The sequence below is a fragment of the Typopeltis vanoorti genome, chromosome 6, assembly GCF_054136105.1.
Source record: "Typopeltis vanoorti isolate ZY-2024b chromosome 6, IOZ_Tvanoo_1.0, whole genome shotgun sequence".
Taxonomy (NCBI): Eukaryota; Metazoa; Arthropoda; class Arachnida; order Uropygi; family Thelyphonidae; genus Typopeltis; species Typopeltis vanoorti.
The window spans coordinates 6,300,171-6,316,846 of NC_143554.1; the positions used below are offsets into that span (position 1 = coordinate 6,300,171).

The 16,676-nt window shown below is 33.7% G+C and overlaps 1 protein-coding gene across 3 annotated transcripts in view; it reads left to right on the plus strand.

The window, feature by feature from the left end:
• LOC150105262 (polypeptide N-acetylgalactosaminyltransferase 11-like) overlaps positions 1–16,676 on the plus strand; it is a 220,800-nt gene that overhangs the window by 94,972 nt on the left and 109,152 nt on the right. For all 3 annotated transcript variants that reach the window (XM_090394656.1, XM_090394657.1, XM_090394655.1), the window contains one exon: positions 4,309–4,439. In XM_090394656.1, coding sequence (XP_090250782.1) covers positions 4,309–4,439 — 131 coding nt within the window. The remainder of the gene's footprint in view (positions 1–4,308; positions 4,440–16,676) is intronic.

Here is a 16,676-nt window from a genome sequence, read left to right on the forward strand (position 1 = left end):
ATTGCCAGAAACACAGTTGCTTGCCGTTTGTTCGGTAACTGGAATCTATATTATGTTACCTACAAGTTACATTTATTTTTGCTACTTGTTTTATCGTATAATTGTAGTTTTTAATACCAATGCAAATAAAAGAGCCTTTCATATTTCTTCACTTAAGATTATCACTCTGGAGAACAATGCCACTATCTTTTTTTGACATACCAGAACAGTGATGCGGCAGTAGTGTCAGGCGCCTGTGTGCAAAACTTTAGTTGGCTCCCCTATACCCCTCCCCCCAATAAAAAAAAAGCACTTTATAAAAACGTTATTTTTAATATTTGATGCCAATAAAGTGAGTATTTCATTTTGAATTTTATCTCCTAAATAGGAGGGCATATTTTTAAAGTTTATATTGCATGTGTTCCGATATAAAAGAATCAAACTTTTCTAACATCTCAATGCATTTTAAAAAATTGCCATTGTTGCGATCGTAAAGTTAATTACTTTTATCACAAAGAGCTAGATTTTGTTGATTTTGTTTGGCTAAAAACTGTACTACAAAAATTATTCTTTTTATAACTTCATACCAACGTTTCATTTCATTATCTAAAACTGTTTGTTGCAAATGATCAGTACAAGGTTTATTTTTTAAGGATGTAATTAATTCTGTCCATTTTTTGTAATTGTTCAAATGATTTAAATTTTTCTTATGACGATTCAGGTACATTGCAAGATGTTGCCTATGTTCTGCTGTTATCAGCAGAACATAGAATAAAGTTAAAAACTGCAGCAGATTTTCTTATATATGTTTAGACTAAATGCGAGTTGGAACAAGAGTAAACAAATTCAAACACGCATCATCCTGTAAACAGTAAACTCACGCTAGTTCAAGTTTTTACTTGTTTACACTAAACTACTTGTTAGAACTAGGATCAGAATAAAATAAGATCTTAAGGAATAATAACAAATAAGTGATTATAAATAATTTGTTTAAGACATCTATAAAATATAATTAAAATTTAAACAAAAATGTAATTTATTTTAATATAATTAATGAATAATATTTTTTTAAAGTATTTCCTCCTCGCCTGAAATCTTTGGTGCCTTTACTATCCTGGTGCCTGTGTGCATTGCACATATTGCCGGTGCGCCCCTGACCAGAAAATAAATCTAACAATCATCAGGCTAAAAGCTGTGTCTTAAGATTGCCATGATATTAGTTGGATATAACTGTTCTCCCTATATATTCTTAAATATGGTGCTCTTTCTCCCTCACCATCCTATCCCAGTTCTGTAACAATTAATATTCCATCTACAGAGCTTGTAGTAAGAAAGAACATGAATAACTTTATGCGTAAAGGTTGGTCGATTGATAGAGCCTCTGCTACTAATGGCTCATGCAAAAAGTTATGCAAGTTTGAGCGCAGTTAGTAGTTGGACGGGATTCAATTGTTCGATACTGTTGGCACACTCTCCCTTGATGAGTCTTTGGAGTCCCTGGAGGTGTTACATAATAATAATAATAATAAATTAAAAAAAAAATTTTTTTTTCACATATATCTGCGATGAATTTTCATGTGATTAATTTTCCTCACAATGATTAGTCTCCACAATAAATTTTCTCCGCGATGCATTGTCATTGTATATAAGATGAACTGTCCGGACACAGTTCATCTTATATACAGAGTCTTATCATAAATACTGCTCAACTTCCACACACCCCCACACTTCTCACAGAATTGGATGAGCCTGATTCCATTACACTGTACACAGCCATCATTCATGTGTTATCAGTAGAGAGATTTGCCTAACTGTAAGGGTTAACCTGTCAGTGGGGAGATTACGAGAACCATGTAGATGTAATAGCACTTCACAAGGTTGTAGCTATGTTCACCACGTTAAAAACACACAGGATCAGTAGGATGTTTGTGTGTTGGACTATTAACCATTATGACAATACAGAAGATGTATTTGACTGCCAAAAAAAAACAGGTTTGACTATGCTGCATATGGATGCAACAGCTTATGAGGGTTATGAAGCATACCTCTACTGTAATCCTGCAAAAATGCAGAAAGTGATATGGCAAGAGATGAATGTTTTGCTGAGAAGAGAACGATGTCTCATCTGCTAACATGATCTGTCAAGTTACTTCACGTGCAAACTTTGTTTGCTTACACTTGGATAAAGGATTAAATTCGTGGTTTAGAATATAATTTCTAGGCATCTTTAATTTATAGTATAACCAAGTGGAAAAACTTTCAGCAACTCTACCCCTTTGTTTCTGATACTCCTAGCATTTGTTTACATTCATAATAAGTCACCTGCATGTTCTTTTGTATACTCTTGTCTGTAGTCTGTGTAACACAGTTGAACAACTTGCAGTTCTGTTCTTTTCTAGTGCCTGATATATACAGACATCTTTGCACATTTTTGATGGGTCTTAACTGGACAAACACAAAATTGACATCATTCTCTCTTTGTAATCATTTCCATGATAATGCTCATTCCCCATCATTACCATAGTTACATAACATTGTCACTCTTACACACAGATTCTCACCATTCTACCCATTATAGTTTAGTTTCCCTAAATTACTGTGTTATGTCTCATACCAGTTATTAGTTTTTCAAGACTCCTAATACCAAATGCATTCAAGTTTAGGCCATCCCTCATATACAAATCCAATCCAAACACTTGCATCCATTCCTCTTAATCCTTCTTAACTATCATATCAAGGTAATACAATTTTCACTTTCTCACTCTTCACTCTTGCTTCTTCCAGCAAACCTTTAATGTCCTCTCTCATACTGAACTTATCGCCAGTTAAGTCATTTCATTAGTACCTGCTACAATTATGATCTTGTTTACTTTTCTTTTCTGTTTTTCGATTGCATATGCTATGTTTTTAATTTTTGGCATGGGAAAACTTGAGGTTATAACCCACTCATCAACAGCATGCTTTATGATAGTCATCATACCAAATAAAATCCTTTTTTTTTTTACAATCAATGTTACTTACCTGATTTTTGTTACTAACTTACCAGATTCTGTGCTTTGTTGTTTCTTATTTTGTTTTTTTTTTTTTAATCCTCCCTGTGCTCTTTCAAATGCCACTCTACTTTCTGTAATTCTTGCATTGTCTCTCTAATAATTTGCTTTAACTTCGCTATTTTGGAGATTAATTTATTTTTCATAAACCCCTCAATATATTCATTATCCTTTTAGTGAGGCCATCCTTCTTATTCTTGACTTCGCTGCTGCTCGTAGCATTATTTTTCTTTTGCATTTTGGTGCTATTTTAAACTATATTTAATACTGCAATATCTTAACAAAAAATTTTTATAAAACACAAATACACTAAAAACACTAACATGTACAATAATATACTATAAAACACTAATTTTCTAAAGTAAAAATGCAATGAAACAGATAAAAATCACCAATTTTACAACAGTGCTAAATTCACCGACCAAACACAATGCAGCTTTGAACCTAATTTGTTATATATATATATATTAAATTATTTAATTTAATATATATATATATATATATATATTAAATGGATAAGAATCCTATATTATTATATAGCCAGTAAGTGAAACTCAGGTATGTAAGTTCTTTTTACTAAGCTTTGATATTTTCCAGGTCTACCTACTCACTGATGAGACCTCAAAAAAGGTTGAAACCGGTCTGGGTAGTGACCTCCCCTCATAATGTAATGACAGTATTACATCTCCTAGGAGCTGTGTTTTACATTATGAGAGAATATCAAGAATAGTGAGGGAGCTTGCCCCACCTTTGCTTCGAATTGCCTTCGGCGGTAGTTTTTCGGTGTTGAAACTCATAGATCGTAGTTATCGATCTTGAGTTTCACTTACTGGCTATATAATAATATAGGATTCTTATCCATTTAATATCTATTCAATTGCCAGAAAACTAGCCTTTTGGCTTTTGATTTTAATTACAATATATATATATATATATATATATTTTTTTTTTTTTTTTCCCTCTTTATATAAAAGTATTAATTTGCTTCTATAAATTTTCCTTTCTTGAAATTAGATATATTGTGGAGTTCATTATTTTGTGGGCAGTTCCACTGTCTGAAGACTCATTGGAGGGGACCTACACTAATCATTATTTACACAGTCTATCATACCTCTGTACTTACTAATTACTCACAATTTTTACCAACATTAATTATTGATAAAACATTCCTGGTACTATTCACAATTGTGATTTATTTTATGAATTTATGTTATCAAAAGAGTAACTTAATTCCATTTTGGCTTAAACTGAATATAAATTATAATTTGTCTTATTGTAGTTGATCTGAAAGAAAAGCTTATGCTTTATGTTAAAAAGCACCTTTCACCAAATGTTCGTTTAGTGCGAACTCAAGAAAGGTCAGGTCTGGTCCGAGCACGCATATTTGGAGCATCTCATGCTACTGGAGAAGTAAGTCTTTTTTTTTCCTAGGAGTCTGTTTGATTATGGTATTATATTTAGAAATATTTGGTTCCTTTGAGAATACAAATATAGCAATATTTTGAAAAAGTATTTTTTTAAATTGAAAACAGGATAAATAATCAAAGAATAAAGAACCAAAATTTAACTCTTTTTTTTTTTTAAGGAAGGTAAAAAAATGAAAATAAATAAACCAATTTGAAAACAAGAACCAAATCTGAGAGATTGAATGACAAAATTTGGAGAAAACATTAATGGACTTAGTATAAGAAATATGTAATAAAGAAGTATAAGAAAAATTTCTGACAAAAAAAAAAGGAAAAAGAAAACTAAACTGGGATTTGATCTATGGCAGCATTCCTGTAAGAAAACATAATGAAAATTTTTGATGAGCAATATTAGCATATGTCCAACAGGAATAGAATATTGATAAAAATGTAAGAAACAAGTTATATCCAAAACTAACTAAACAACAATCTTGAGAATTTGAGAAAATATAGGAGATACTAAATATTTATTAATATTTGGTTCACAGATGACTGCACGACAGCCAACTAGATTTGCTGTCAATAGGTGACAGCAAATTACATGTATTCCTTTCAATATAACTCCTCTCATCTACTGACCTGATTTTAAGGCTTGACGACCAACAAATCAAGCTGCTGGATCAAAGCTAACCAGGTCTTCAGAGCCAATACAATGCAGTAAAGTAATGTTGATTGTACAGTCAAGTAATAGATGCCAATCACCATAGGATTGGCTTTTGTCTCTCAGTAAGGTGGAAACATGAACTTTTGTTGGATGAACTGAATAACAAAAACAATGTTTTTCAAAAAATTTGAGGATGTCGTATATTAGAGGAAAGTGTCGATGTTTTCATTGCTAGATAAGATATGGAAGGAACAGTGTGACAATATGAGGATACTATTCTTCAGGTTAAAACTAGCCAAAGAAACATAAGGTAGAACCTATGCAAAAAGATTGTAAAAAGAAATGAGCAAATAAAGAATGTGGTTGCACAGTATCAAGAATTCTAAGACTATGGTCAGATTTTACTCTGCCTAAAGAGTTTGAGGTACAGTTTTGTCTGTCTGCATACATTATTAATACTTATTAAAACTTGGACCTAACCTTAATATTTTATAATTACTTAACCTTCTTTTTATCATATAATATTTTATTTTGTGTGCTAGAAAGTCTTCTCAAACTAGAATCTAACTGGGACATTTTAGTTATTTTACCCTTTTTTTTATCATATTTTCTTTTATATATATGCAAGAACTATTTTTAAACTTTGATCTAAACAAGTTGACAGCCAATTAGCTAATAGGACAATCAGGCTCATCACCCAGTTGTTGCTGAAACTTATTATTCATATGAACATGGTAAAATGTTATGAATATTTAAACAAAAAAATATGCTACAGTAAAATTAATATTATTTATTAATCAGTATTTCACTATTTCATTTTATTTATCAGAAACATCAGGTGTGAATTGAAGAACAATAAAAGAAATATGAAAACAAAAGAGTAGAAAAATGCATGCATTACAGATTCCTTCTAAACATGCAGTCACACAGGAGCTAGAATAAAACACTATTAGTATTGAAAAAGACCTATTAGAATTGAAGCCTTTTTTTATATAATTAGTACACTATTAGTATGTTTGTATTAAAAAATATTGAATACAGTTGAGGATAACAATTTCTCAAACTTTGGAAAATGGAATGACATTCCGATTTATGTTAAGCCAGTGGAGTAAGGCTTCAGCACTTTGAATAAACTTTCAAATTTAAAACTACAGCTATGCAGAAGTTTATTATTATTGTATGGTATCTCCATGGAGTCCGAAGACTCACCACAGAAGATGCAAACTAACTGTCATTACAATCTATCACACCTCTTCTTGAACCCATTAACAAATAAACCATTAACCATTCACAACTCACTCTGGCAACCCATTCCACTCATTCACAACTCTCCAAGCAAAAAATCTAGTCCTCACACCCCTTACTAACCACACCTTTATAAAACATCCAAGGATGACCCCCCTTATTCTGGTCCCTCCAGCCAAGTGCTGAAACACTTCTTCTGCATCAATCCTATACAGTCCTTTAAGCAACTTAAATGTTTCTATAATATCCCTCTTTCTCTCCTATTAACCAACTTCTGCACCCTCAATCTATCTAGATATGGAACATTTCACAGACCACTCACCATCTTGGTCACTCACCTCTGAATCTTCTGCAATGCTCCCTGATCCCCAAGAAACCCAGGAGACCAGACTTGAGCACAGTAATCCAGATGTGGACGTATCAAGGCCTTATAAAGAGGAATAACAATTTCCTTATCTTGACTTGTTAATGTGTTCTTCAATAGCCAAGTAATCTTATGGGCTACCTTAGCACCCTTAGCAATGTATCTTCTTAGCTTTAACTCTCTGTCTATCACCACCCCTAAATCTCTAGCTTCATCTATTTCCTGGAGTACAGTGTGATCAATGTGATACACAGCTTGTGATCTATTTATCCCAAATTGCACAACTTGACATTTCTCAACATTAAACTGACACCATTATCTTTAGTCCATACTGACAGCCTATTTAAATCATCTTGCAACCTCTCCACATCACCTTGATTAATTATTACTTTAACTACTTTTGCATCATTAACAAACAAATGGGAGACTGTTGTTGTTTTTCTTTTCCAAACTGGATTCTGGGATGTTGATTTTTAGTGGTGCTAAGAAATTGTGGCGTGCATCTGGCCCTTCCGGCCAAATGGAGAACACAGCACCTGATCACGTAACATAGTCAAACAACAGGTTTATATGGAGCAAAGTTTAAGGCTTTTTCTTCTTTGAAGAAAGTGGATACATGGCCTGGATGTGCTCCACAATTTCTTAACACATCTAAACAATCAACACCCTAGTCACATATCATTTTTTTGTAATCCCTAATGATGGCAATGTAATATTGCTTAAATATAAGAAAGTATTAATTAAGTTTTTTTTATAATTAATAATCTAGTATATGTTGTCATTTCCTGAAAAATTAAAAGCTATTTAATATTGCTTCCTCTAGATAAGGGATTCTCAACCTATGGTACAAGTAACACGTACCACTGGTGGTACGTGAGCCACTGCCTTACTGGTACATCTAATATCTTGAATTAAATAATATCTTGAATTAAATATAGTGGTACGCCACTGGAAAAGGTTGAGAACCCCTGCTCTAGATGATCCTTAATATCTCCCATGCACTGCTAACATCCTTACCTTCAGTGTTTTATGCCATGGCACAGATTTAAGCTTCTTCCTAAGCTTGTCATAATCACCTGCCTTGTAGTTCCACATACAAGCCAGGTGATTGACAGAACATTTCTCATGTTGTACAATCTCCCAAGTCAAGACCACATGGTCACTTTCACCAATCAATGGCAATGTGGTCACCTTGGTTATGGATTGTTTTCTGATACTCTGACCAGGTTCAGTATTCTCGCATGCCTACTCCCATCCATCACATGCTGCCTCAAGTAATTATCTATCAGGTGTATAAATTCCATTTTCTTCCTGCCATGTGATCTTTCTTTCTTCCAGTCTATATCTCCATAGTTGAAGTCCCCGTAATAATTAGCTGATGCATGTCTTCCAGATCATCCGTGGAACTCTCTGGCCTGTAGGAACAACCAAATGTATATTTTGTCTTACTATCTCAACCCAGACTGCTTCAAATCAACAGCCACCCTCCCATCTATCTCCTATTCTTTTTGGCTGCAATTCATCTGCTATCATCAGCAGTATCCCACTCCCTATCCTATCTTCTCTATCTTCCCTGAAAATATAAAATCCTTCACATTTTATCCCTGTAACTACATCATCTGCTGTTAGCCATGTCTCGCTAATGCCTATAACTTTTGGCAAGGTTGCACTAACTAATGCCAAAAAAAACTTGTTCTTGATACTTCTGGCATTAGTATATAGAAACTGCAGCATCCCTTTAGGTTACCACCCACTTTTACTTCTGAATTGTGACTACCCTGTTCAATATTTTTGCTTGAGAGACTAGATTCTGCACTTGGTCATTTTCGCACTCACTAGCCTCATGGATGCCTTAACATAAGCTCACCTGCTTCAACCCTAATTGCTTAAGTTTTCCTGAATTTGCACTTCAGCATGCTTGGTGAACAAGGCTCTCTCTCTCTCTCTCTCATTTAGATGCAGTTCACCAGGATTGTACAAATCCTTTCTGTCAAACACAATCCACAAATCCTGCATCATTCCTTTTGCACAACCTATGCATGTATAGACTCATTAGCTAACAATGCTCTCCTCCTCCTCAGTTTGCCACTATCATATCACAATTTTCACCTTCTTGCTCTTCAGTTTTGCCTTTTCTAACAACTCCTTTACATCGCCTCTCATAGAATACTTCTCGCCTCTCAAATCATTTGTGCCAACCAAAACAATCATTTCCTTCCACTTAGCATCTGGGTGGCATGAATTTCTGCACCACGGAAATACGATTTTTCGCACTTTCATTAAGTACTCCCCTGATCACCAAGTTTCCGTATATAATTTTCTCCTTAACTTGTATTTCTTGTTTGTTCACTCAGTCTTTATTATTATTTTGGACCACCCGCTTCCTTCTCTTTTCAGCCCTGCTAATCTCTTGCCACTTCTGCAATTTTTTTCAATTTTGTGTTTCGTCCTGTGAAGGATAACATTCAAGCTGCACTATTTCTTTGTTAATTAAGTGCCTTCATAGTCCATTTCCTGGAGTACAGTGTGATCAATATGATATGCAGCTTGTGATCTATTTATCCCAAAATACATAATTTGACATTTCTCGACATTAAACTGACACCATTATCTTTTGTCCATACTGACAGCCTATTTAAATCATCCTGCAACCTCTCCACATCACCTTGATTAACTATTACTTTAACTAATTTTGCATCATCAACAAACAACTCAATATTTCCTTTCAGGTTATTTCCTATATCATTTAAGAACGACAATACGTTGTGCCCTTTGATTGGAAAAGGCCTTAGTTCGATTCTTGTCATCACGAGAGGAATTTTTATATGGGATTTTTCAATTGAAGGTGTTTAGCCGATTTCATATGGCGGTAGCAGGGTTTATTCTCCCAGAAACTCGGGTTTTTCATCCTGCATATAGACAAATCGGCCTTGAGGGCACACACACAATTTATAGACAAAAAAAAAAACTAGTGGCAGTAGGTGATGATGATAGGTATTTCACTGTAGTTGGTGAAGATGGAGAGTTGTAGAGTAGGTTCCCTCCCTTGATGAGTCTTTGGACTCCTTAGATGTGTTACATAATAATAATGTCCATTTCGTTTTCTTTTATTTTCATGGCTGCACATTTGACATTAATAACATCATTTTCTATCCTACCATCAGTACAGCTCACTCTACTAACATTTGCTGTTATCAACTAAAATACGAAAAAGTTACTTATCCTTCATGAGTGATAAATTCACTCTACACACACACAGTATGCCACCTTATGGCATCAGATCTCATTGTATCCCTTGGGTAGTGTTGTCCTTACCTTGAAAAGCTGGATATGGTCTTTTTTTTTTTTAGTGACCCAGAAAAGTTGGTTTATGATAGACTGAAGTCAGAAAGCAATCCATCAGATTGTTGTTTATCTGATGAAAGAACATCTGCAAAAGATGTTCTTTCTGACAGTTTTTAAGCCAAACAGTTGATTATATAAGACTACTTATATCAATGATAATCTGTGGATGTTTCAGTACCTTGATGGTTCTTTTAACCTGCCCACTTTCCTTCTATTTATTGACTATGAAAAAGCAAATGATAACATGAACAGAAATCTACTCTGGAAAATGTTATAAGATGATTAAATACCTCCTCAATTAGTTAAAGCAATAAAATACAGAGAAACACAAACTGTGATAGCACAGTGGTAAAAAAACACTCAACAGGCATACAGTCAGGAATACATATCCATACTTGAAGTAGAAAAAGCCATCAAAGGCTTGAAATGTGGAAAGGCAGTAGGAGTAGATGATATTCGACCAGAAATGCTGAAGTATGGTGGTATAAAAGTCTTACAGTGGCTGCACTGTATAGCACAGAAGGCCTGGACAGAGGGACGAATTCCAGACGATTGGAGTAGAGCTCTCATAGTACCCATATATAAAAAGGGAAATAAAACTGAATGTGAGAATTACAGAGGTATATCCCTACTGAGTGTTCCTGGTGTTGGATCCTACTTCTAAATCTTTACCTTGGATCTGACATGTTAATCACTATGATGTTCTTAAACAATTGATAAGTTGTAAGTTGATTTCTAATTCAAATATAAAGAAAATTTATATTTAAAGACTGCGCCACTTTATATCTGAATTAGTTAAAGTATTGAAGATAAACCAACTCACAACTATCTCTCCTTTTAGGTGTTAATATTATATATACTGGCTGAGAATATTTATCTTATTTAATTTACCCGCTTTGGTTCGAATATTTTATGGATGGTGCAGTAAAAGAGATTCAGGCAAAATACAACTTTTGATTAACAAAAACAAACATTTAATTTTAAAATCACAAATTATACACATACGTTAAAAATCATTAATTAAGATATTACAAACGCTTTAGCTCTTCTGATAATACAGTCATACAAACTCAGGCATTGGTCAGTTATCTGAAATACAGTCTTCACACAGTTCACTTAATAAAGACACTTTAGCTCTTCTGATAATACAGTCATACAAACTCAGGCATTGGTCATTATCTGAAATACAGTCTTCACACAGTTCACTTAACACTTAATAAAGCTTAATGTCATAAAATTCCTTAGTGATCATTCACATTAACATCTCATAGTTTTTTTAAGTTTCAAATACAATTTATTGGTTGCAATACTTTTTCACAAGCTTACACTTTTAAATCTACGCTTCAGCTAACCTCTGCAACAGTTACTGTTAGTATAGGGATATTCTAGGAAGAAACACACTCATATCTCTGCATAGGAATATTAATGGTTGGAATATTCTTACCCAATTTTCCTTCTTCATATACTTATGTGCGAACACTTTTTGTAACTGTATACACTTTAATCAATTAACGGCACTCATTTAAATAAATTCTCTTCTTAGAAATAACTGGATTAATTCTTCTTCTTATTGTGTTATCTTCTATCGAAGGTTAGCGACCATCTTGGCGAACAAACTGCGCTCTTGTGCTAATCTGAGCAGTTGTGCACTGCTCTTTCCTGTCCACGTCTTGATGTTGTCAAACCATGATATTCTTTTTCTTCCTCTAGTTCCTTTGCCATCAATTCTTCCTACCAAAATAGTTTGGTAGGATTAATTAACGGTCACAATACACACAATCAAACGTTCTTGCACAGATCAAACCGCTTGCACTACAATTGACATCACTTAACTAATTCAGTGTTCTATTAACAACTCTTGTACTAAGGTAACACACAATAATTCTTTAACTTGAAGTTTAATATGCACAGTTGCCTATTCCTTCGACATCAATTTAATCTTTAGGTACCATAATTCTTAACACCGCTATCATTAAACTCAACTTTGTTGCCTCTAATTATTCTCTAGTTACTTCGTGCTATGCTTCAAGTTTCCGTGTGTCCTTGAAAGGTCGGCCCTGAAACTAAATCTCAACTCAGGTATTGCTAGTCTACTTAGTAGTCACTCAGCTGTTTTCCGTAGCTATAATTGTTATTCTACAACTTATTAGCTAACCGCCTCTCGACTAGTAGACTTTATTTAGCTGCTTGAGTGACTTGCCGACTCGCTGTTATCACACTGTGATTCCCGAATGCTCCGATTCCTACCTAATGCTAATCTCTCTCTTATAAATCTCTAATGCTCTCCCTTTTCCAGCGTTCCTCGCTTTTTATATCCGTTCTTCCCGCCTAAATTGTTCACGTGATTTCTGTTCTAAAACTCTTTTCAATAAACATTCTCACGTGGTGTTCCAAAAACGTGCTCGCTCACTTACATACGTTTCCATGACAACCAAACAAAATATAATAAAATTGAGGTATTGCATAACGCTAAACTTCTACAAACAGGAACAAAATAAGAATATCTACATTTCAATTAATGCGCAGTTAAATTATCAAATACAAATTCTTATAATATTAACATAGTAATAAATAAAATAGCTTAATAATATTCAATACAGTCTTTTCATTATTAATACATATATCCTTGATTAAATAATTAAATATTAAATAAGGTTAAAGGTAGTTATATGAACATTAAATATAAACAAGTGAATTACATTAAATAATATTTACAAGTCTAGCCTGTGTGATGGAAGATCATGTTGGATTCTGAAACAAATAATAATTACTCCAATCTCTATATAATCAGAATCCAACACTGGCAAGATTTATGCCAGTATACTTGAGAAACGGTTGAGAAGAATTGTGGAAGAAAAGAATCTGATGCTGACAGCCAAATAGAGGCTGTCAGGATCAGATCTTCACTTTACGACAATTAGTTGAGAAAGCATGGAAATATAACAAAGCTCTATATTTAAGTTTTGTTAATCTGGAAAAGGCATATGACAAGGTGCCAAGAGATAAACTATTCAATATGCTACAGTTATATGGTGTCAGTGGGGCATTATATCAAGCAATACTTAGTCTTATTTGAGTTGTAAGTCAGCAGTTAGAATTGAAGGAAATACAGGAAGATGGTTTAATGTTAAATCTGGTGTGAGACAAGGATGTGCATTATCCCCTCTGTTATTCATTATCTATATGGAACATATTATTAAGGAAAGTGGTAATAAACATGATATCAGAATTGGAGATGTTAATGTTAGCTCTTTGCTTTATGCGGACGATGTTATACTTCTAAATAAATCTGCTACAAGTTTGCAAGATTCCTTGACTAAATTGAATAACTGTTGTAATAGATATGGTATGAAGGTCAGCAATAAAAAGACAAAGACAATGAAAATAGGTAGAATCGTTGAAAATGTCAACTGTGTTTTGAATGGGGAAACCTGTGGAACAAGTAAAACATTTCAGCTACTTAGGCATGATTTTTAGTGAAGATGGTAAATTAAATAAATATGGAAATAGACAACAGAATCAACAAAGCTGGTATGGTAGGAAGTCAATTGAATAAATTCATATGGAATAAGAGAGAAATTAGTCAGAACACTAAATTAGCTGTATATAAGACAGTGTTCAAACCAGTTTTAACTTATGGATCTGAGAGCTGAGTCAGAAGTAAAACACTTGACCAAAGACTAGAGACCGCAGATATGAGAGTCCTGAGAAAGATTAGAGGCATGAACAGATGGCATCAATGGCAATGTCATATTAGATAAAATGAGGATATTAGGAAAGAACTTGACATTGTCAGCATCCAGGAATGCATTAGCAGAGCTAATCTCAGGTGGTATGGTCACTTGAACAGAATGGGTGAGGAAAGATTAGCAAAACAAGTGTTCTCTGCCAGGTTGGCAGGAAAATGACCCAGAGGAAGACCGACATATAGGTGGATTGATATGGTACAAAGTACCTTAGACCAGTGCTTCCCAAACTTCTGGATTTCAGGGCCCCCTTTGCAAAAATTAAAATATTTCACGGCCCCCCTTGAAAAAAAATCGTAATAAAGAGATATATTATTATTATATTTATTGTATTTATATTCAATACAAAACATTCACAGCAAATATTGCAAAAATTAAATGCAAATATTACATTTTTTGCCTCTTACTGTTTGGTTCTGAAGACGATGCGGGCTGTTCTGGTAAAATATGAAATACTGTCCTTTTTTTTTTTTTTTGAGTCCGTTTCTGCTTCTTCTGATTGTTCGCGGGAATTTTTTTTAATTTTTTATCAGCCACTTATCCATCTCAGGGTTAAATTTTTTAACGTAGAATCGATCAAATAATATCACCACTTACTGATACTTGCACACCACAGACTGATAACATGAAATTAGTGAATATTACCTGAATAAGGGAATCCCCGGACCAGGAACATTTTTCTCTTTTGTGACTTTTCTCCCTTTACAGTAATTAAGCCTAACGCGAAACAGACAGCAAAGGCAGGTTATTCAAACGTGCATATGATTGGTGCGGTATTAACAAAAGATCGCGCAACCGAAAGATAAAAGCATAGCTAACAATTGAGTTAAAATGCTAACTCTCTTCAACCGAATTGCATATGTGAAACTGCCATAACATTCATTATATATATATATATATATTACTTAGTTTTAACACTTTTACGATAAAACGTTCGGTTGAATTTTATTGCTGCCTTGGGAAATCGAACTCATGCACATCTAATTAATAACAATAGTTTTTAGTTAGACTCTGTGTTTGTCCATGCAACATATGGTTTTGTTTCAGTCTATACAGCATAGTTTCTGTATGAGGGGACATGTGATTCATTAATTAGTGTGTTTTTATCCCAGTTGTCTCTAATTGCACTATTTGTTGAGAAATATATTACACAGACTGCTCATACCTTATTCACTAGCATAATAAAAGTACTTGTTTTTATTGCCTCTGCAGTATAGTGACTGTTAAGGAGGGTGTGTTGTTTACCACTGCAAGCGAGTTACTATCTCCCCACATGAACTTGTTTAAGCTTTTTTTCATGTGTGAAGTATATGCGAAACTTTTATTGGTAACAGAAAACTAGCTCGGATGACAGTGATAATATAAAACGAGTTTTGATATGTATATAAAATCAATATCAACAGTCCCTGATTACAAACGCGTGATGAAAGTGACAGGAAGATTTGGAGCTTCCCTGGAGAGCATTCGAAGTAAATACAATTAACCACTGCTTTGAAATGAAACATATGAATAAGCAATATTTACTAATATTCATTAAGCGCCGAAATACGCAGGAAGCAAAGTTTGTGAACCAACACCGATGTGTGCATTTTTCCATTAAAATATAAAAAATAACAAAAAAGAAATAATAAAAGTTAAATACTTTTCTTTTAAAATAAAAAAATCTACTTAGTCTTAAAACATTTTAAATTTGTTTTCATTATTTCACGCCCCCCCCCTCAACAAAACCTACAGCCCGCAAGGGGGGCCGCGGCCCACAGTTTGGGAAGCGCTGCCTTAGACGATAGAAATATAAGATCTGATAATGTTGGAGTCTTGACAAGTAACAGACTGATTTGGAGGAAAATTCTAGATAGGAAGTTACTAATGATGTAAATTTTTCATGTAGTACTATCATATCCTGTACACCACTTGAGGGTACATGTCAGGAATTTGATGATGATAATGAGAGAAACAAAAATTTGCATCAAATTTGCAGATGGAACATTACAAAAACTTATAACTATAAATAAAGGAGTAAGACAAGGCTGTGGCTTATCTCCAGTTCTGTTCAACATTTATATAAACAGAATCCTAAAAGAATGAAAAACAACTATCAAAGATGGAATTAAACTAACAAATATACAGTTAAATACAATACTTTATACAGATGATGAAGTACTAATTTCAAGTTCAGAAGATAAACTCTAAATAAACCATCTAAATGAAATAGCAAAACAAATTAAAATGAAAATCTCTGAAACAAAAACAAAAGCTATGGCAGTGTGAGGAAACACCATTCAAAAATCAAAATTATGCTTAGCAATAAAATAGAAGAAGTTACAGAATTCAATTACTTGGGAAATATAATCTTGCAATACAATACTGATTTGCAATTGGAAGCAATTGTGATAAATACTTATGGCAAGGAAGACAATGGAACACCACGTCGCGTCATATCACCTTTTGCAACCCTCTCAAAGAGAGGATGCCACATGATTAGGGTAGGTGACATTAACATCATTCAGGGAGAAAAGAGAACAATTTGCTACAACGTTTAAAATATGAATACAAGAATGAGTCATATGACATGTGCAGACTTCCACATATCTCTTTGCAGCCTGTGTGAGTATGAGGAATCATTATTAATTCAGGAAAAAAGCTATAGTTATGTAATTCAAAAAAAAAAAAAAATTAAAATAATATATATATATATATATATATATATTTATTTATTATTATTATTATTATTACATGACACCTCCAGGGAGGCCAAAGACTCATTGAGGGAAGGCACCTACTCTACAACTCTTTCTCCACCACTCAATCCACCAACTACAATGAATCTCATCATCTACACCAAAGCCATCTACTGCCCACCATCACTACCACCACTAG